This window comes from Kryptolebias marmoratus, linkage group LG1, assembly GCF_001649575.2.
Source record: "Kryptolebias marmoratus isolate JLee-2015 linkage group LG1, ASM164957v2, whole genome shotgun sequence".
In the NCBI taxonomy this organism is placed as follows: Eukaryota; Metazoa; Chordata; class Actinopteri; order Cyprinodontiformes; family Rivulidae; genus Kryptolebias; species Kryptolebias marmoratus.
In genome coordinates, this window is record NC_051430.1 from 28,618,257 (window position 1) to 28,638,261 (window position 20,005).

General features: G+C 41.3%; 2 protein-coding genes across 3 annotated transcripts in view; both read right to left on the bottom strand.

Moving 5' to 3' along the window:
* The window catches only part of LOC108242804 (interleukin-6 receptor subunit beta), a 12,328-nt gene extending 8,388 nt beyond the window's left edge, over positions 1-3,940 (bottom strand). Inside the window, exons 1-7 of the mRNA XM_017427880.3 lie at positions 3,275-3,940; positions 1,962-2,066; positions 1,679-1,793; positions 1,458-1,591; positions 999-1,129; positions 512-671; positions 201-280 (exon numbers count right to left, since the gene is read on the bottom strand). Coding sequence (XP_017283369.1) covers positions 201-280; positions 512-671; positions 999-1,129; positions 1,458-1,591; positions 1,679-1,793; positions 1,962-2,066; positions 3,275-3,383 — 834 coding nt within the window. The 5' untranslated portion in view covers positions 3,384-3,940. The remainder of the gene's footprint in view (positions 1-200; positions 281-511; positions 672-998; positions 1,130-1,457; positions 1,592-1,678; positions 1,794-1,961; positions 2,067-3,274) is intronic.
* Positions 3,941-4,087: 147 nt separating this feature from the next.
* On the bottom strand, positions 4,088-18,707 carry LOC108242803 (protein HIRA). 2 transcript variants are annotated; one of them, XM_017427878.3, is made up of 25 exons: positions 18,437-18,707; positions 15,442-15,504; positions 15,213-15,323; positions 13,875-13,965; positions 13,649-13,743; positions 13,426-13,521; positions 12,977-13,137; positions 12,716-12,883; positions 12,507-12,620; positions 12,247-12,317; positions 11,931-12,036; positions 10,771-10,992; positions 10,362-10,447; positions 9,688-9,888; positions 9,446-9,589; positions 9,151-9,370; positions 8,710-8,817; positions 8,383-8,531; positions 7,988-8,149; positions 7,775-7,833; positions 7,098-7,203; positions 6,892-7,014; positions 6,646-6,809; positions 6,275-6,363; positions 4,088-5,764 (listed from the first exon to the last, which is right to left on the bottom strand). In XM_017427878.3, the coding sequence occupies exons 1-25, from the start codon at positions 18,471-18,473 to the stop codon at positions 5,648-5,650; spliced, it is 3,063 nt and encodes a 1,020-aa protein (XP_017283367.1). In that variant the 5' UTR covers positions 18,474-18,707; the 3' UTR covers positions 4,088-5,647. The 2 variants fall into 2 exon arrangements, with proteins under 2 accessions (XP_017283367.1, XP_017283368.1); XM_017427879.3 differs by having other exon boundaries at positions 9,151-9,367; positions 18,437-18,473.
* Between the last annotated feature and the right edge of the window lie 1,298 nt (positions 18,708-20,005).

Sequence of the window (20,005 nt, forward strand, 5' to 3'; positions counted from 1 at the left end):
TTTGGAGGCACTGATCCTCATCCCGGCCGTTTCACACTCGGCTGCGAACCGCTCCAGTGAGAGCTGTAGATCACGGTCCGATGAAGCCAGTAGGACCACATCATCTGCAAAAGCAGAGATGCGATCCTAAGGCCACCAAAACGGATCCCCTCAACACCTTGGCTGCGCCTAGAAATTCTGTCCATGTTTTCCATGTTTACCTTCCACCTGAGGTGAAGAAGAGATCCAGCCGCAGCTTTTTTCTCCACTCTGTAACAGACCTCTGAGGGCCTGGGAGGCACTGGCGAAGAGATGGTTAATACTGATCATTATTTGCTTGGAATAAGACATAAAATACACAAATTTGACACGAGGAAGCTAAAAGCTACGTTTCATCTGCTATCCCTGTGCAGAACCGAGTGCACATCTGAAAACAAACTTTACAAACAGTGAATTTAATCGACCAATCATAACAAATTCTGCAGACGTCTTGAATTTTAGAGCCTAATTTCTGACGAAGGTAAACTCCTACGTCTGTCCAAAGTCGTTCCATTTGCGTCGGAGCTCCAGTCGCTCCAGAAGCCGTACTTTCCTCTGCAGGCCACAGCCGCTCTGTAGGCGTTAAAGGGCAGCAGGTTTCCGATCGTGTAATTCAGACTCTGATCACGGCGTGCAGCAACAGCGTCTGAAGCCTGGAAGAAAAAAAAACAAAACAAAACGATTTTATTTACAGAAGTTAAGTCTGGGCTTTAAACTCCAAGTTAATTCTTATTAAGTTGGCTCCTAAACCCAACCAGTATAATCTGAGCGTAGTAAAAAAGCTCCCATACGAGGGTCATGAAGGTGAGTTTTTTTTTTGCACTGTGACCTTTGACCCGTCTTCCTTCCATCCACATCGTCACAGGTTAAACACACCAGAACGCGTCAAACATTAACGCACGTCGGTTCTTGTTGCTCCCCCCCGAGCTGTTCCAGGTGTGCAGCTCATAAACCTGAAGCTGTTTAAAACCCAAACCGACCTGGCTCCACACACGAGCGCCATCAGGCCTGTAGCGAAGCCGGCAGCTGCCCGCCACGCCGCTTTTCCACGACACAACCACAGAGTCTTCAGTGGAACCGAGAACCGTTAGAACCGGCTGGAGGGGTTTAACTGCGGAGACATCAGGAGGGTTTTAAAAATAAGAGGTTCATGCCCACTACAAACTAACATGTGCACACAGCATAATATAATATAATATGTGTCAGGCATTCAGCTAGAGTCTGCTTCTGGTTATATTTTATACTTTTCAATGAAATTTCTGTTTTGTAAAAATGATCTTAATCACGTTTTTCCACTAAAATTAATTATCTTGAGCACAAAAAGGATCTTGCATGTAAAAGATAAAAATAAATAAGTAAAAAGATATTTGCTGATACCACTTCTTGTGCTTCATAGTTAATGTATTAACTGGAAAATCAAAGTTTGTGGAGGTTTTAACCTGCTTCCAGGAGAAAAACCCGGTGAGGCTGACACCAGGTCTCCCTCCCGGTCTCGTAGTTCTTTATCCTGACCGTCACGCTGAGGATGGCGGCTGGGTTGAAGATGCCCTGACAGGATGCCACCTTTGAACCGCTGAGGAAGAGGAGCAGAGCAGGTGAGCGGGTGAACGGGTGAACGGGTCAACGGGTATGGATCCAGACATCACTGATGGGCGTTCACCTGGTGAAGATCAGGGAGGCGTCAGACTGAACGTTTGACTCCTCGCTCCAGCCACACGCCACAGATCGGTCGCCGTTGGCCGTTTCTTGGTAGTAGCAGCTCATGTTAAGGGTTCCTGCAGGAAAGCAAACCTGGTTTGGTTAAAACTGACCTTTGACCTCCCTCAGAGGCAGTTTCCCCCTCGGTTTAACAGTTTACCATCGATGCAACAGTTTGTCAGGCTGCAACGGTAATATTTACACACAAAGACAAAGTGTATGTGTGTGTGTGCGTGCGCGCTCACTCTGTGACGATGAAGGAGGTCGAAGGTCACAGTCTCTGAGATCGGTCACACACAGACGCTGGTTTTTCTCACACAGCTTCAGCTGAGTGTGTCTCACTGAGATTTCTGTCAGAGAAAAACACCAAAAAAACAAAAAAACAGGTAGAAAATCAAATCTGATCGTTAAATCTCACTCAGGATAAACATTTAAACCCAACCTGTTTGAATTTATTCATACATCTGTGAAAGGTTTTCCTTCTGAATTACATCAAACTTTTTATAACTTGTATCACATTTCATCTGTTGTTTTACACATTATAGCATCCTTTATTGTTATTTTTTCAAAACAAATCCTCAGATTTGTTTTTAAAAAATAACAATAAAGGATGCAAAACAAGTCCTCAGATTTGTTTTTCCCTAAACTTCATTTATTTATTTGGAGTTTTTAAAAATCTCTTTAAACTCCTAAATAGTTCCCCCCTCAAGGCTTCAAACATTTTTCTTATTTTTTCCTTTTCTTTGTAAAGTTTTTCTCTCCTAAAACCAAATTAAAGCCTCAGACGTCCCTAAAGGAACGATTATCAGCTTCAGACCAAAACCATCTGACTGACTGATCACATCAAAACCGTGTAAATGATGCAGTTATGTGAGATATGGGACTCAGGGAATGAGTTAGGGATGACTCACAGCTACTACCACAGCAGATTTCAGCTCAAAATCAGGAAAAGTGACCGACTTACAGCCATCTACATCCTGCAGACTGTAGATTTTACTTTCTGAGTTTCATTAAAATCCCTCCAGCACTTCATGAGATATTTTGCTAACAGACAGATGTGGACAAAAACATTTCTGCCTCTTGCCTTCAGCAATGAGAGATAAAAATGTACTCATTTAAATGCACGGTTGTTGTTTTTCTTAGACAGATTGTTGATTTGAACAAACACAAGTGGGGAATATTTTTTCATTAAGACAGAAAAAAACAAGTAGGAAGTAAAACAACATTTAATTCTACTCACTATTAAACTTCTGTATGAGTGAAAAAATATAAATTAGAGGCCAAAAGAAAGGATTAAAGCCACGTTCAGAGCTGCAGAAGTAAAGCACACCAAACTTTGACCTGATCAATAAAAGTGTGGAAATAAAAACACCAGAAATCTGCAGCTGAAATGAAGAAAGATCACAAAAAAATCACTGGTAAAAGATCTTAAAGTAGCAAAAATACACAATAACAAAGGTTTAACTTGTTTCATCTTAATCCCAGTAAATCAGCTGAAGAAATATATTAAATCCTGGTTAAAATGTTTTAAAGGCTTTGGCTCAAAGTTAAAACTCACCGAGAGAAAAGACGCCGGCGAGGCTCAGCAGAGTCCCGACGACAAGGCGGGGGTTAAAAACCCACAGGTCCATTTTTAAAAAAAAACAAACATTAAACTTGCTGAACATCAAGAAGATCAGCTCCACGCGGACACCCGTCTGAAGCAACCGAACGATGAATCCTGCAGAGAAAAAACCTCAAACAAGGAAGTCCAACCCCTTCAGGAAACTGACAGAGTTTGATAAAAATCTCCAGATTTCTGCAGAAAAATGTTACCTTTCCAAGAACATTCACTCTCTCAGGTCATTATTGGTCATTACCGTTGTTTAAGTCTCGTTAAGTAAAGTTTTGTGTATTAAAGCTGCTTCAATAATCAATTATAAAACACTTTTTTAACATGTGCTGGAATGAAAACTAACAAACTTCTGGCGTCTTTAAATCAGGGCTGTTAAACTCTGACACTGAGGACCGATCTAGTCAATATTTATTTAAAAAAATGTTAATTAACATTGACTTTTAAATGGAATATGTCAGTGGCAATTTATGTAAAAGTTTAACACAAAACAAAGAATAAAAGATCAAATTTAAAGACATTTACATTTGTTTCTTACGCCTTTCTGGCCAATAACAACGTTTTCATGTAGGATTTATTTTTATTATTTCTTGTTTTTTAAACGGCTGAGGTTGTTTGTTGTGAAATTCTTCCATTTTGGAAAATAATCCCGGTTTGAATAAATCATAAAAAGCCTAAAATTATTGACACAATGAGTGTTTGAACTCAGCGGTCGTTTCTCACATCCACGGGTAAAAAATTACAAACAAGAATTTAACAAAACCTTAGTTTCCTCTTTTAATTCCTGCCTTCTTTCATCCAAAGCAAAATCTCTAGATTTTTCTCCTTTTCTTAATAAAAACAAGCAAAACAAAACAAAACAAAAAAACACATAAGAAAAAAAAACCATGTACAAACACTTGAAAATGACAGCACAAAAAAGAAGCATAAGGAAAAACAAACAACAACAAATAAAGAAATACTGTACAGATGAATGTTTTGTCGTCTGAGAAGAGAAAGAGGCGTAAACAAGGAGTGGGTTCCTGCTGCACAGGCGAAATGTTAAACAACCACTTCTGTCACGTTTCACGACCCGTGGGCCTCAGAAACCTGCTCAAACGTCACGTTAACGGACAAAAAGGAAGCCGGGCCGCCCCTCGTCGGCCTCTGAGGCAGCAGGTTTTCAGGACTGATGTCAAATAATTTACAAAAAACAGAAAAACAAACAAAGTCATGAAGTTCTCCTTTCTGATCCCGGCCTGGTGTGAAGAAACGCTCGACTTAAACAACAAACAAAAACCACATTTTCCATCAGGACTTCCACTGGATCTGATGAACACTTAGAGATTGTTGACTTCATTATTTCCAACTCAAGTTGTTTTAGCAGAAAGAAATGGTTTTGTGATGACAAACAATAAGAAATATCTCATTTTCTTGATTTCTAAAGATGCTGCTGAAGTTCAGGTGATTGATTTTCACTCAAAATGATGTTCACCAGTCTGAGCTGACATTTCAAACGCTGCACATTTTATTTTTTATTATTTAGTCTGACATGATGATCAGCTGGTCGACCTCGCTCGTTCGCTGTAGAAAAATGAAAACGATGTGCGTCCGCCTCAGTCTGGGAGAGAGAGGAAAGAAAACCACGACTCAGCGTTTTTGAGACGTTAAACCTGCAGATACGCCCACTGAGGAACTCATCTGAACTTCTGTTTGTCCACAAAGTGTTAAGTGCTCTTTGTGAATATTTTTACCACTCAGCTGCACTTTTTTAAATCCCTTCTGAGTTTAATTTCCAGAAATCTAACCCCGTTTTTAAATAGTGTCAACCGCTGTTTTCCCATCAGGGTCGTTGAATCTGAAGACAAATGACCTTTCTGCTGTGAAACATCATCTTTAATCTATGAAACCCGACTGAGCCCTTCTGTCTGGATGCCTCTCGCTGTTTTCGTGCTTCCCTTTGGTGCAGGCGTGTCGCCTCTTAACGTCTGTTCTGATTCGTCTTCAACCAGCACCTCGCTCCTTCGCTGCGTTTGTAGAGTTAGCTTTCAAAGTTCATGATTATTAGGCCAGGAGGACGGTGTATAGTTTGGAACAAGCACATTTAAAAGTAAACAAACAAAACAACTGTTCAGTTTGAAGTGAAATATGTGGGGAAAACAAAGAACGACAGATCTGAGCAGTTCCAGAATCCCAGAAGCAACGGATGTGCCATTGTCTGATCTCAGGCCTCAGCTGGAGCAGCGTTTACCCAAACCGGCCCGAGCGTGAAGGCCAGCTCGACCGGATTCAGTCCGTGTGTGTGTGTGAGTTTGTGTGTTCAGGTCAGTCTGTTGTGTGTTATTTGTTGCGCAGCAGCTCCAGCTGATCCTGGTATTCGGTGAAGAGTCTCTGAAATCGCAGGTTTTCGCCGATGACTGGCAGAACCTCCCGCAGCAACTCCCGCTTATGCAGCCCCTGAACAGAAAGGAAACAAACCGTCACTGCTGGAGCCGCTGAGCTCCTCACTCACACACACACACACACACACACACACACACACTTTGTGCTAAAAGAGAAGCATCAATCTGCACTACAACCTCATTTCACTTCTTCTCCTCCAACGTTTCTGATGAATTCTTAAACATTAAACCTTAGCAGAGGAAGTCTGTGCACAAAGATTACAAGAGCAAAACTACATTTTCTCTACATTTCAAGGCTTTGTGTTAAAATGCTGAAAACATGAAGCGGACATGAAACACTGTATTCTAGCTGTGTAATCAGTTATTGTTGGATGGTTGAGATGCATGTGAGCACATCACCAGAATCCCTAAATAAATATGTTATAAACAACCACTTTATCTTCAGCTTTCTTCTGACTGTTTCTAACGTTATGTGGAATAAATTCAATGAATTGGCTGCAGGGAAACACTGTGAATGTTAGATGAACTCGATGCGATCAACATTAGTGGAACAGTGTTGTTGTACCAAAGTCGTCGGCTCCCAGGATGAAGCAGCTGATCTGTGGACGGGACCCAGGAGCTCCTTACAAAGTTCCCGAAGACGATACTCCGAGCCTGGAAGGAAAGCACAAACCTTTGGAGATAGCTGCCACAGCTAACGAACGCTAGTGAACATAAAAATGGTTATAACTCCGTAAAATTAGTTAAAATAAGGCGTGGTTGTAGTGCTAACAGATCACACAAGTGGCGACACGAATTCCTTAGAGGAATGCTAGGTTTTAAATTCTTAAAATGTATTTTTTTGTTGTGTAATTTCCTGTTACACAACAAATAACTGGTGTAAAAACCTCAAATGCAGCACTTGTCAATCTAAAGGTGCAGCCGACGGTTCGGTACCTTCGTTGACAAGAAAACGGGCGTAGATAAGCAGCCAGTAGCGATACTCCTGCGACGACTGCAGAGTCAGTGCAGATGCCAGCTGATTCTCCAGGAAGGCGAGCGTCATGCTCTGCTGCAGGTGGTGGGGCGTGGATGAGAGGCGGGACGCCAACCGACCGGCGCTGCGGGGACAACACACGTTCCGAATGAAGGAAGAAGCTGCAGCAGCTGGGAGGCAAAGGGTTAAAATGTTTAAAATCATACTTGAGGTTCCGTCCCTGCATGACAGCCAGCGGGCCCGAGGACACAGGTGCATCATGGGAAGGAAGGCAGCTCCTGAAGTCGGCGCACTGGACCAGAGAGTCTCCTTTATCTGCTATCAGAGTCCTGAGAGAAACGGAGTGTCAGTCACAAGCGGTTTGCTGAAAAAGCCTGTCGGCCGCGTGTCTCTGTGCTGGGACGTGTCTTACCATGTCTCCAAGGACGAGCTGAAGCAGTAAGACTTCCCGTTGGACAGTCCGATGACTGGGATTCCCTGCTGAGTCAGCAGAGACTGAGACACTGTAGTGTCAGCACCTGAACGCACAAATTAAACGTTTTTAATGAAGAAAAGGCTGAAAGTTACCAAAGAAACATTTGATATTAAAAACACTTATTCCCACTGTATGTTCAAACTATTTCTGCAGACTTGGTGCTATTTTAGCCAATTTATATCTTAAAACATTTGGCTCATTGAGGAGATGGGAGCTCTGACTTTTGTTTTTTTATTTTTAACTTTTATACATTTAAGAATATTTCATTATATTTACAGATATTCTCCCCATAAAAATACACTGAGATCTCATCAGTTCCTTCAAAATCACTGTTCTTGGTTTCAATTGTTTTGCTACATTTAGTTTTTTTTTAAAAACGTTTAGGTTTTAGCTAGTGCTCTGCCTCTTTTAGCTTTAACAAAACTGTTTCAGCTTCTTCAGCAAAGTCCTTCAGTGCTCTAGTTTTTTTCTGTCTTGTTCATATTTGGTAAAAGTCATGCAGAAACTCCTCAGTGGGTTGTAGATCAAACACAACATAAAATAAATAAATAAATAAATAAAGTTCTGTTTCATTCAGATTATTTGACTAACTGTGGACCTCCATGGTGTCTCACCAGATAAAATGGTCAGCAGCGACTCGTTCTTCACCAAAGCTTTCTGTTTAGGAACATCCCTGCAAGAAAATACAAATATATTGATGATTTTTATAATAAACAATATTAATAAACCTGTTACTTGTCTTGTAGGATTCACTGAAACATTGTCAAATGATTTAAGACCTAAAACCAGCATATTTTTCAGTATAAGCCGAGGAACTGAGAACTAACCAGACGAACAGCGTCGCTCCGGCAGTTAGGACCATGACGAAGTGGGCAGAGCAATGTAGGGCCGAGACAGGCGTGGCCAGCTGGATGGCGGGGAGGAGCCGCCTCCCACAGCAGGAGAACACCGACAACATCCTGTCCTCACAGGCGACCGCCAGGACGTCGCTGAGGAAGAAGAAGGAACAGATGGAGTCATCCTGATCTAACAAACCAACAGCAACAAGCAGAGGATCTGATTTCCTTAAACATCTCAGTTATTTTATTTTGGTTCTTGTTTCTTCTGCAAACCTGCAGCAAGGCCAAATGACTACACGTGTTTTCATTAATTTGATTAAAGAAGATATTATTATTTTGGCTAAAAGATAAACGAACAAACGTGTTACTGCAGTGCCTCCTACCTGCTCCCTGCAGCGACGATGACCGGGCTGGGCAGCAGGGTGTTCCAGTCCCGCCCATCTCTGGAGCATCGCAGCTGGCTGAGCTTTGAACCCGCAACTACAGACATCTCGTTCTCCACATCCAGGAACACCGACGGCTCCATGCTCACCTGCACGCGGGAACATTTTACATAAAACACCTACAGACCAAAGTCTTGACTACAATAGAGAACGAAACTCTAAATAATCACATCTCTAAAACCAGCAGTTTTTACGTAAAATAAGCACAAACTGAGGAACATCTTGGATCTTTCAGGAGTGAACTGTAAAGATAGCAGAGCGTGTTACCTGCAGGCTGAAGGACTTTTGTGTACTTGGAGTTGGTAGCTTTAAGACGACTGCGGGAGCCGGAGGAGCCACCGCCTTGCTGGGCTCTCGCTCAGGTGGAGAAGTTATCTGACAGGAAGATGAAACACTCAGTTACTGCAACTCTGACGATCATTTCATCCAATCCAAAGACAGCTGCAGAAAAAAACCTTTGACTCTTTGAAATGACAAAAAAAAAAAAAAGATTTTGCTGAACTTTACTGAAGAAGCTGAAACTTTTTTATTAAAGCTAAAAGCCAAAAGTAGGGAAAAAGTTGGCTAAAAAGCATTAAAGTTCAGCTAAAAGTAGCAGAAGGCTAGCTAAGAGCAAAAAGTAGCATAAAATGACAAGAACAGAAAGTTTGCTGAAGCAGAAATGCATCTCAGTGATAAACCAGATAAATAAGACCTTCCTCTCATTACCTGAGTGAAGGATTGAGGGATGGGCGCGGCCATCTTGTCTTTCCTCGGCCGCCCCTTCTTCCTCTTCTCCACCACCTCTCCTCCATCCATCAGCAGCTCGGGTTTTCTCTTCCCAAACGCCAGATTTTTGTTAATGGCAGCCATTTTGTCTTCGCTGTCGCTGCTCGTCTCCTCTTTGGTTTTGGCGTCTTTCAGGGCGGAGATGCCATCCTTCGGCCTGCTGCGAGAACAGAGAAGAAAAAGATGAGTTTCCTGCGGTTTCTCTTTTCACAGTTCTGTTTCGTTTGTTAATCACCTGTCCAGAGGTGTGAGTCCGGCAGTGGAGGAGATGGCCGACGTGACCCCCGGGGTGGCCTTTGACCTCTCTGTGAACCGCGAGTCCAGAGCTTTCATTGGCTCCATCTTGGATGCAGATGTGAGCAGCAGACTGGACTTCACACTGAAACCAAAATGTTGAAGTTGAAAGCGAGCGGAGGACGACACAGATCAGTTTAAAAACAACAGAGTGTAAGGTTGTCCTCTCAGCTGTCCTCGTACCCATCGTTGTTGTCCTCCAGGCCTTTGTTGGTGCTGTTGGCAGGAGGTGAGGTGAGCATGCCGTCCTGGTTGGGCCTGAGACCCAGAGAAGAGGGCTGTCCCGGGCTGGAGTCAGAGTTCAGCTGGGGGGCGAGCTGGTTGGACATTGAGGAGCCCGAGGGCAGAATGGGAGCACTGTTGAACAGAGCTGGTGAGAAATCCCTGCAGGGGAATAAAGGAAAACTCATCACTATTATCACCTGCACTACTGTTCAAAGTTTTAGAGTGATGCCACGATAACTGAGCCGTTAGCTCCGATTATAACTTTTAGTTATCGCACCCCACTGAAGGTGAAGGTGTGTGTTTGTACCTTTACCAAAATATGTCATTAATCTTTGAACAAATTTCAATGAACCCTTCAGAAAGCAATCCCTGGATCTTCATCTGCAGCTGATTAACCTTTGGATTCAACTCAATTCAAGATGGCTACCACAGCCAAGGACGCAGACTCCGAGCACTACACGCAGCGCGACATGTTAGCAGAAACCGTCTGAGTGCACCCCGTTTGGAACATCTGTCCATGCTGGTCAGAACTGAACCCTAACTGTTGGTCTTTAAACATCATCTTTAAGGTGGTTTATGCTGCAGTTTATCCACAGATGAAGACATTAGTCCTGCCGGGCAGCTTTTCTTACCCCGTGTCCAGCTGAGCGATACAAAGCGGCGTGATTCTTCTTCTTCCGTCCGCCGTCCTTGTCTCCACCTGCTTCTTTAAAAGGTTCTGAGACACGAGAGAAGGAAAAAAGGAATTTAGGCTCCAAAGATGTTATAATGGGCACTTGTTTTGTAGTGTTCAAGTAAAAAACAAAATTAATGTGTATCTAAAACATTTTTTTTGTTCTTTTCTTTGTTTGATTGTTTTATCTGGTGTCTGTCACACTAAACACCCAAATAATTCAGCTCATACAGCATAAAAATCAAAGCTGACTCAACCATTAAAAGTCTGGAAGAACAATATCCTCCAGAAGCGGTTTACGTATGGAGTCATTTTCACACTGGATGGAAGTTTGTGGTTTTCTGCTGCTGGTTGGGAGTCACGAGTACCTTCCTGATGTCCTCCAGAGACTCTCCGTTCATCACACTGTTGACTTTGGGAGCGGAGGATTCTGGTCCGGCGCCGGCGGCCGCCGTGTTGGCCTGAGCCGAGTTCTGCCGCTCCTGCTGGTACTTGAGCATCTCTGGGTTCTCGATGATGGTGGTGGACAGCTGAGCCTCTGTGTTGGTTATAGCCAGACTTTTACCGTAGATGCTCTGATGGATGGTGTTCTGTACGCCGTTCAATTTGGGTTCGAGGACGGATGGAGAAATAAATAAATACACAAACAGTAAATGCCGACAAATAAAAAAAGCCATAAAACAATAATAAACAAAAAACAAACATAATGATAAACATAATTTAGCCGTTATGGATTTAAACCTGAAGCAACATTGTATAAATTTAGCTAAAATTACTCCACAAAAACAACATAAGAGATGAGGATTGATTTGAAATATTACTAAAAGCTTCTAAATTTAGTTTTTCACTCACTGCCTCTGTGTTTTGGTTTAGTATTAGTTAAAACCGTGTTTTATCTCATGTTTTGTTGCTCATCTAAGCTTATATTTAATTTAATTTAGAACCTGCTGAGAAACAAACTTTAGAATGAAAACATTCTGCCTCTTAAATGTTACTAAATTTAAATCAGAAGCTAAGATCAGGGCAGATTGGGTGCCACTTAAATGTTTTGTTTTTACATCATTTATCAGGAAATGAAAATAAAAATATTATGAGACAACTAAAACTTTTTAATTTAAATTTATGCTGAGGTTGCCTTTAAGACACAGGAGATCCCAGACTGCTCATCTGGATCCACAAGATTCTGCTTTTGGCAAAAGTTTGTGGCTCCCCTCAGAAAACTGAACATGTTATTTAAACAAACCAAGATATAACTTTATGTTTTCAGATTTATTCTGATACAAACACATTTCTATCTCAACTCTGAAAAACCTTTATTCATCTGAGACAGAACTGCAACTCTGAGGGGATTCTTTTAGCGCTGCTCAGATCCATATGATGAATCATGCAACATTTTTATCAAGCTCTTCCACCCACCACAGGGCAAAAGGCTTTAATTTGATAAATAGTTCCCTTTAAAACTAAACCAGTTAATGTGTTAAAACGTCAACATTACGGATTAAATGATTTGTGATAATGTGTGTTTCACCTTCTCTTCCTCGCTCAGCGGGTCTCCCAGTTCGTCCAAGGAAAAGTCCAGATAGGCCACAGTGCCGTCCATCGAACACACCAACATCCCCAGACCTGTCAGAGTCCTAACACACACACACACAGATTTATTAATACCTGTTCTCCATAACTGTGTGCTAAAGCAACAAACCCCAGAAAATTACATAAACTCCCAGCAGCATCAATATATTTTTATACATTCACTGGGATCATGAACGAGCTGTCAGTTCAGTTATTTAATTAAAAAAAAGACAGTTCACTTGATGTTTAAGGCCACCCAAAGCTTGTTAACTCACCAGGAAATGTCCATAATCGATTTGTCAAAGAGATCATGGATGACGACCAGAGGACGCTTCAGTGAAGTGAGCTGAGGAAGAGAAAGACGAGACTTTAAATGTTTGCACGTAAAGTGGCTGGGAAACCAAATTCATGACATTACATCAGTGCTAATTGCAATCATGCCTGTTAAATTCACTCGAAGCTTTCCAGAGAAACGAGTGCAGCTAACGCAGACCATCTTTGACACGCTTGGAAACAAAGTTAGCTGTGAACTGACCCAGACAGACAGCGATCGATCTTTGCTGCCGACAGCGCAGCAGCAATAAGGACAGCTGGGCTTCGTAGAGCTGCCATTCTTCTGCTTCTTCTTAAAGATCTTTGGATTGAATTTCTGCAAACACAGACAGCGGATCAGTCAGTATGCTGCTACTGCTTACGGTGAAAAACACACCAAAAAGGCCGGACAAGCCGGGGAAACGTCCTCACCACCACTGTGACGGCTTTACGGTGGCCCACAAAGTCCATGTTCGTCTTCCAGCCGTCTCTCTCCACGATCTGAGCGGTGGGACCGGAGTTGTTCATGGCGTGAGCGGACACCAGATACTGACCGTCCGGAGACCAGGACAGACGCAGGACATGAGTCGTCCCGCCGCACTGAAGGAGAAAATTATTCAAACCCACATTCAGCCAAAAAAAGGGAAAAAACCAGAACGACAGAACGGATGTTTCTGACCACAGCATCTGTACCTCTGTGAAGGGTTTGGTGATGTTGGCGTCCATCTGCCAGTCCACAGTCCTCCACACTTTGAGACTGTGGTCGTCGGCCTGGGAGGCGATGTATTTCCCTACTGGATCCCACGTCAGGCCTTTAACCAGCCCCGTGTGTCCTCGCAGGCATGTGACCATCTCTGAGGAGACACCGTGAAAACAAGCATGAGGAGAAACAGGTACGACATGACAAAAAGCTGAAGGTTTAATCAATTATGTATCTACTGAGATGATGTCCATTTTTTAATGCAAACTAAAACAAGTTCCAGACTCTCAAATATCAGAAGAACTTCTTAAAATCATCTTAGTAAAATTAATACTTCACAAAAAACACAATGTACAATCCCAAAGTAGAAAAACCAGCCTGGCTAAATTACCCAACATGGTTTTTTTTTCAGCAGAGTCACTCTGGTTCCTCGTTTTCCTACCTGGGAATTTGCGAGCGTTCCAGATGACGATGGTGTTGTCCACGCTGCAGGAGGCCAGCCACACGTCATGAGGAGACCACGCCACATCCATCACATCTGAAAAAAGTAAATAAAAGCAGGAACCTGTGAGCACTGCCAGAGTACGCAGTCCTTTCCACAGTTTGATTTTACAACTCAGCTGCCAAAAGCCATGGCAGCGACACACAGAAGAGAAGATTTTCACCTCCGGTGTGGTTCCTCAGGATCATGACACACCTCCACTGCTCCACGTTAGCCAGTTTGTTGCTCGAGCCGAACACGGTGCTCGGACCAATCAACCTGCACAAAAACAAACAAAAAAAAACACATTCAAAGGAGCAGAAACTGACTGCTGAGAAGAGCTTGCTTCAGTTGCAGATATGTACTGTGATTATAAGTAAATAAATGTTTTCAGATGGGACTGAACGTACGCCGCTCTCTTCCACACCATGACCAGCTTGTCGTCTCCTCCTGACGCCAGGTACAGCCCATTATTGGACCAGCGCACGCAGTTCACACAGGCTGCAGAAACAAAAATCACCCTTTCAGTGACTCGGTTTATACGTTAAACCCACAAATGAAGAATATTTAAAAAACCTCTGATCCTCTGAAAGAACAAGTGCAGACTCGTCCTGACAGAAGAGAGACAAGGATCAAAAGTTCACCGTCCCACACAAAGCTGTACAGATGGCTGGCTTCTTTCAGAGTAAGGCGTTTCCACCTGATTTCATGAGTCCAGACAGAGACAGACTGAGCCGTTAACCTCAGACCCAGCTCGGCGCTGAGAGGATGGAGAACGTTCCTCACCTGTCCATCTCGAGATTTTACAGGATGTCACTTTGAGCAAGTTCCAGCCAATGAACATAATTTTCTTTAATTAAAGAAAAATATCCAAATTTACTGGACAGACAGCAGAGCAGTCATTCTATCGGGCTGCGACAGCTTCGATGTTCCTGACACAAGTCATTCGATAACGCAACAAAATCTGTCACCTCTGATGGTGAGCAATTACGCCTCTGCTTTTTGTTGCACGTTTAAAATCAGATTTGCATATTTTAAGTCTGTTTTGCACAGTCTGAAGTTACTGTTTGCAAAAGTTTGATTTATACTTTGTAGAACTTTTATCTTTTTGTACAGCTGTCTATCAATTAGTCGCACCGTCTTAATAATCATCTTTTCAGTTAGTAATTTCTCAGGCTGCAAAGTACATCCATCCATCTATCATCATTAATGTGTTTTACCAAAATACATTTAGTTCACACATTAAAGAACAAGTTTAATTCCTGAATGCCAGCTACTGTGTGTAAATAAGAGGTCCCTTCAGCAGCATACTGGATTTGTGTCCTGCAGTTTTCGCTCTGTGCTGTCAGGTTGGGTACATCAGATATCAGGTTAAATGGACAACGCCGAGTTACAAACTGAACCAACTCTCACAAAGACATGAAGCTCTCTGTGTGTCACATTTACGAACTGTGTTTTATTTTACCTGCAGCCTGTTTGCTGATCTGTTGCAGCAGAGAATTACTTTTGCAGAACATTTCCTCTCACGAGAGTGCCTGCATCCTCCAGAGTCTCGGATCTTTTTAGATATCTAACTCTTTATGTGCTTAAAAAACAACTTTGCATCTACCCTATGAGTCTCTAGCAAACACATCCAAAGCAGCAATTATATTTGAGATCACAGTTTAAAGCACAATAGGCAAAAAGGAGTAGCAAAAGAACAAACATCCATGCAGATCATTAAAGGTGGTTCAGATGGAGCTGCTTACCTAAGTGATTGTCCATCTGGCAGAGCATTTTGGGGATGTTTTCGTTCTTCTCATCCTCTTCTCTGAGGACCGGAGCCATGTTCCAGATCATCACCTTCCCAGAATCCTCTCCTAAAAGCAAACCATTATGAAAAAATATCTTGACGTTCTGCTTCAACACGAGATATTTTTCAATCTGTGTCCATTTCACAACAAAACCACAACAGCGGTTACCATGACAACGTCTTACCTTGGCCACCCGTTGCAAATTTTGTTCCATCTGGGTGAATGTCGACTGAAAATATGGGTTTGCCTGTGAAACGCGACACAAAAGTCCACAATTATTGATATTAGTCAAAAAGGCCAAAAGAGATTTATCAGCAGACATAATGTGTGTTTGTAACACAGCTGTGAGGACAAGAAAAAATAATAGCTCGAGATAAAAAACAAATATCTGATCCCGGAGCAATGTCATTTATTTTTCTTCTTGTTTTTAAAAAGGGTTTTGTTTGGTCGGCCTTATGTAAAATTCCTAAGTCTTCAGTGATTTTCCACAGCTGTGTTGGAGCTGAAACAGGTTTCTCTCCTGGTCTTCTACGTGTTGCATTCAAGTAAACACGCCCTGCGTGCGTTTGAGGAGCTTCCTAGAAAGAAAACCTGCCTTTGTGAAATTCTTTGAAATAGGTCAGATAAGCCCCATAACCTTATTTTTTTCTGGTCTCTTAAAGCATCTTGTAGTTTATGACATACGTATGTTAAACGGTTGAGGGTTTCATGTTTTGTTTAATACATTTCTAAGAATTCTAAGAACATAATACATAAGTAATTAATTTATTGTCATTACCAAAACACGCTTAGCATCATAGCAAAGAAAAACAACAACAAAACTATATACATGGTGTTTACCACAATACAACAAAAAGAGGGTTTGCAAAATTTAAAGATTGTGCAGTGAGTAAAAATAACAAAAAGGTATAAGATGAAAAAGCATGTTCGTTTGTAAGCAGCAGACACTGTCGATGCAGAAGCAACAAGCAGACATTTATAATCATTAGTAATTCAACAGAAATCTGATTAGTTTGTTTAATTTGGTCAGTTTTCTCTAAAGCTGCTCACTTGTGAGGAAGAACACCAAAGCTGCGCTACAGAAAGAAGCTCCGGCGTGCACGGTTTGTCCTAAATCTATTCAGACGGGTGGAACAGGTACAAAGACGCAAAAAACACAAGTCAGGCATGTTAGGATGTGAGGTGGAGGTTTTCCACCAACAAAAAGGAAACACTGCGTACCCAGAGCTGACTGTTGAATTGTTTATCACATTTAAAGAGTCTGGCACTTTTAGCAATCAGCGAATCAGAGATATGTCACGTTATAAAATTGCATAACTGCAGTTATTTCATCTGACTGAGATTATTCTGCACCATTTAACTTATTTTCCCGCTTCTGAATTAAAACAGACAAACAAAACAAACGGAATATGTAATATTTTATCACTAGTTTTGGTTTGGTTTGTCTTTAATTGGGACATTAAACAGTTTTCCTTTACATGTTTATAAGACAAAAAGCCTTTTTAATCAGCTTTTACTGGTTTTTGAGTCAATTTAAAAAGATGCCCATGAACACGGAGGATGGTTTGGAGCTGAAATGTGCAAAGGTTTATTGATTAAAAGAGGCATACAATTAAAACAAAATAATAACAAAGTAAAATGTAATATTCGTGACACAGCCAATGTGAAATATTACAGCCTCAACGTTGTTTAAAATGTAAATATAATCTCATAAACCCATATTTTCATCACAACAGAGCCTAGTAAACATATTAAATGTTGAAATTAAGAAATTGTCATTTTGAATTCTGAATTTTATAGCAGCAACTTATCTAAAAAAAAAAAAAAGGTTGGGACAGGAGCAACAAAAGGGTGTAAAGCGGTACGAATAAGAAACAGCTGCAAAGTAAAACGAGTAAACTTGGTATAAAAAGAATATTTTAGAATCTCTTAGAAGGAAGGATGACCAGAGATTCACCAGTCTGTGAAAAACTGTCTAAAAATAGAACAATTTTAGAATAATTTTCCATTAAAAGATGTCAAGAATTTGGAATAAACTCTAAAGTCAAAGGTCAAGTGCAGGTGACCATGCAAAGAAGAAGCCACCATCTTCTCTGGTTTAAAGCTCATTTAAAGTGGGCCGAGGCAAACTGGGGAAAAAAAACAAACTGAAAGAGGAGAGGGCATTCAGGCACAGCTCAAAAGCCTGCCTCTCTGATGGTATGGGGGTGCATTCATGTGCAGATTAGGATTTAAAGGTTTTAGAACATCTGAGAGAAGAAACCAGATCTGCTCAGGTAGAATAATCAGCATCTTGATATGCCACACCTGTGAGGTGGATGGATTATCTCAGCAAAGAAGTGCCCACAAACACAGATTTACTAAATAATTTGTGAACAATGTTGGAGAGAAAAAGGGATTATTGTGTGACAATCTTTGAGTTCAGCTCATGCAAAACGATCAATGTGTGTTCCACTGTGGATAAAATAAGGGTTTATGAAATTAGCGAAGAAATATTCTGTTTTTTATTTACATCTTACACAACTTTTTCGTTGCCGGGGTTGCAAAACACCAAAATAAATAAATAAAACCTAAATAATGTCGGTTGCGAACAGTTAAAATAATGCATTTCGTTGCGCCACCGCTTCACAAGGAGTGAAATCTAACCTCTGGTCTGTGTGCTCTAATAAACCTATAATTACCACTAGCCTCGGCACACATTCAGGCCGTTTCCTCGACGGTTAACTTTCCGAAGTGACAACAGCTTGGACGTCTCACCAACTGACACCTCTGCGTCCGAATGTCCCCTTCCCCCCTAAAAAAACCCCAAAAGCTTCGGCTGCAGTGTCACTCCGAGCGTTACTAAATAAATATATATATTTAACAAGATGTCAGCTTCAGATAGCATCTCGGACACGGGTCATTTTAAGTTAGCTAAAGTCAGAGCATCCGAGCTAGCCGGGGGGCTAACTAGCTAGCTGTGCGTTAGCGAATGTAAATATAAACTGGAACACGGAGGAAATTAACACAGTGGGACAAAAACATCAGAATTTATTGTTGAATTATGTTTGCTACGTGTGAGCGTTTTCAAGTGACAAACAAGTCGACCACCACCACCATGCCTCTTTAACAAGTCACCCCCCCCCCTCCTCCGACAACAAAAGCCCAACTTGGTTCAACAGATTCCTGCACAAGCTTACCGTTGTGGCTCACCCAGCTCGGCTTCAGCAGCTTCATCTTCGCTCCGAGTTTATTTCGGTTTCTTATATAATTAAAAAAAAAAAAAAACTCGGTTAGTTCACTTAAAGAACTAACGCCGAGCCCCCTCCCTTTGTCTCAAACTCTGCCCGACACTTTGCTGTTTCTGTGTTTGAACTCCATCTCTGCAGCAGCGGGCAGCATCCCCCGACTATCCGAGGCGAGCAGCGGGAAGCAGCGCTCACATAAGCAGGCTGACAGGCGGACCCGGACGGTAAACTAAGTGACACCGGCCACTTCCGGAGCACTTCCGTTGTTTTTCACCGCGCACAGGAAGTGCCTGCAGTTCAAATACTTTTAAAATTAAAAGAGAAAACAAACACGGGGGACCTGTTTAAGAAGTTTGGCACTTCCAATTTGTTGTTTTTTTTTTTGTCAAATATTTCAAACCTAAACAGATAAATAATTATATGGAGCCCAGTAAGGGTCATGATGAAAAACAAATATTATTGCATTCCCTCGCAGTAACTTTTTTTTTGACAGTTGTCCCTGAAATAATCTGTTCCCACCAGAGGGGGGCGCTCTCCAAGCAAATCTGCAGTACAAAATGTCAATTTCTCTTTATAAATCTGTAAATGACTTGCATGACTGTTGTTCTCTGACCAAGTAAAAGTAAAGTAGACAAGTAATTGTTTAGTTCCTTCAAAGTCGTGATATCATATTGTCTTATCTTAGGTAGGTAGGCATGTAGGCCATTATTAACAAGTTCATTACTTCTAATTATGAAACTAGAGTGGGACACATTTTAACAGACATAAATCTAATAAAGTAGATACAACCTGATAAGATTTGTGCACCTGGCCATGAAAAATGAAGCCATACAAACACATTCCTCTTTAATTACAAAGACACATCAGACCTGTGTGATCTTCTGGTATGAAGATGTTCCTTCATCATCATCATGAACTGCAGGGGAAACAGACTTTATCAGGCCATCTGATAACATCTGTGCCTCCTGTCAAAAGGAAAACAAGTTACACAAACAGATCAGAAACTTCACGTCTACTGACTCCAGGAGTAAGATTAAATTAAAAATGCATAAAACATTTTTAAGATAGTCATTGCCGTTTCCCTGTTAAGTATTTTGCAGTTGTTCACACATATGAATTTCTGTTGATTGGTGTAGAAAATAATTTAATAAATGGCATAATCTCAAGGTATTTTAGGAGCAGTCTAGATAGCTTACCCAAGCAAAACAAATGTTTTAAGACATTTATTTTGCTTGGGTAAGGTATCTAGACTGTTGATTTTAAAATTTACTGTATTTAATTTCTTTGTGTGATATTGAACCATAGACTAATTTTATAATGCCAAACCAATTTTTGTATTTTAACATAACATTTGTTAAGAGAAGTGTTAGCAGTTGTCTCTGTGGTCATTTTATTTAATTTAATTTCTAACCATCCTAAAACGTGTGAAATAACAGGAAATATATACTTTTTTATTAAAAGTTAAACCAGGAACTACAAAAACGCATTTGGTGTTAAAATATGTAAACTATATACATTAAA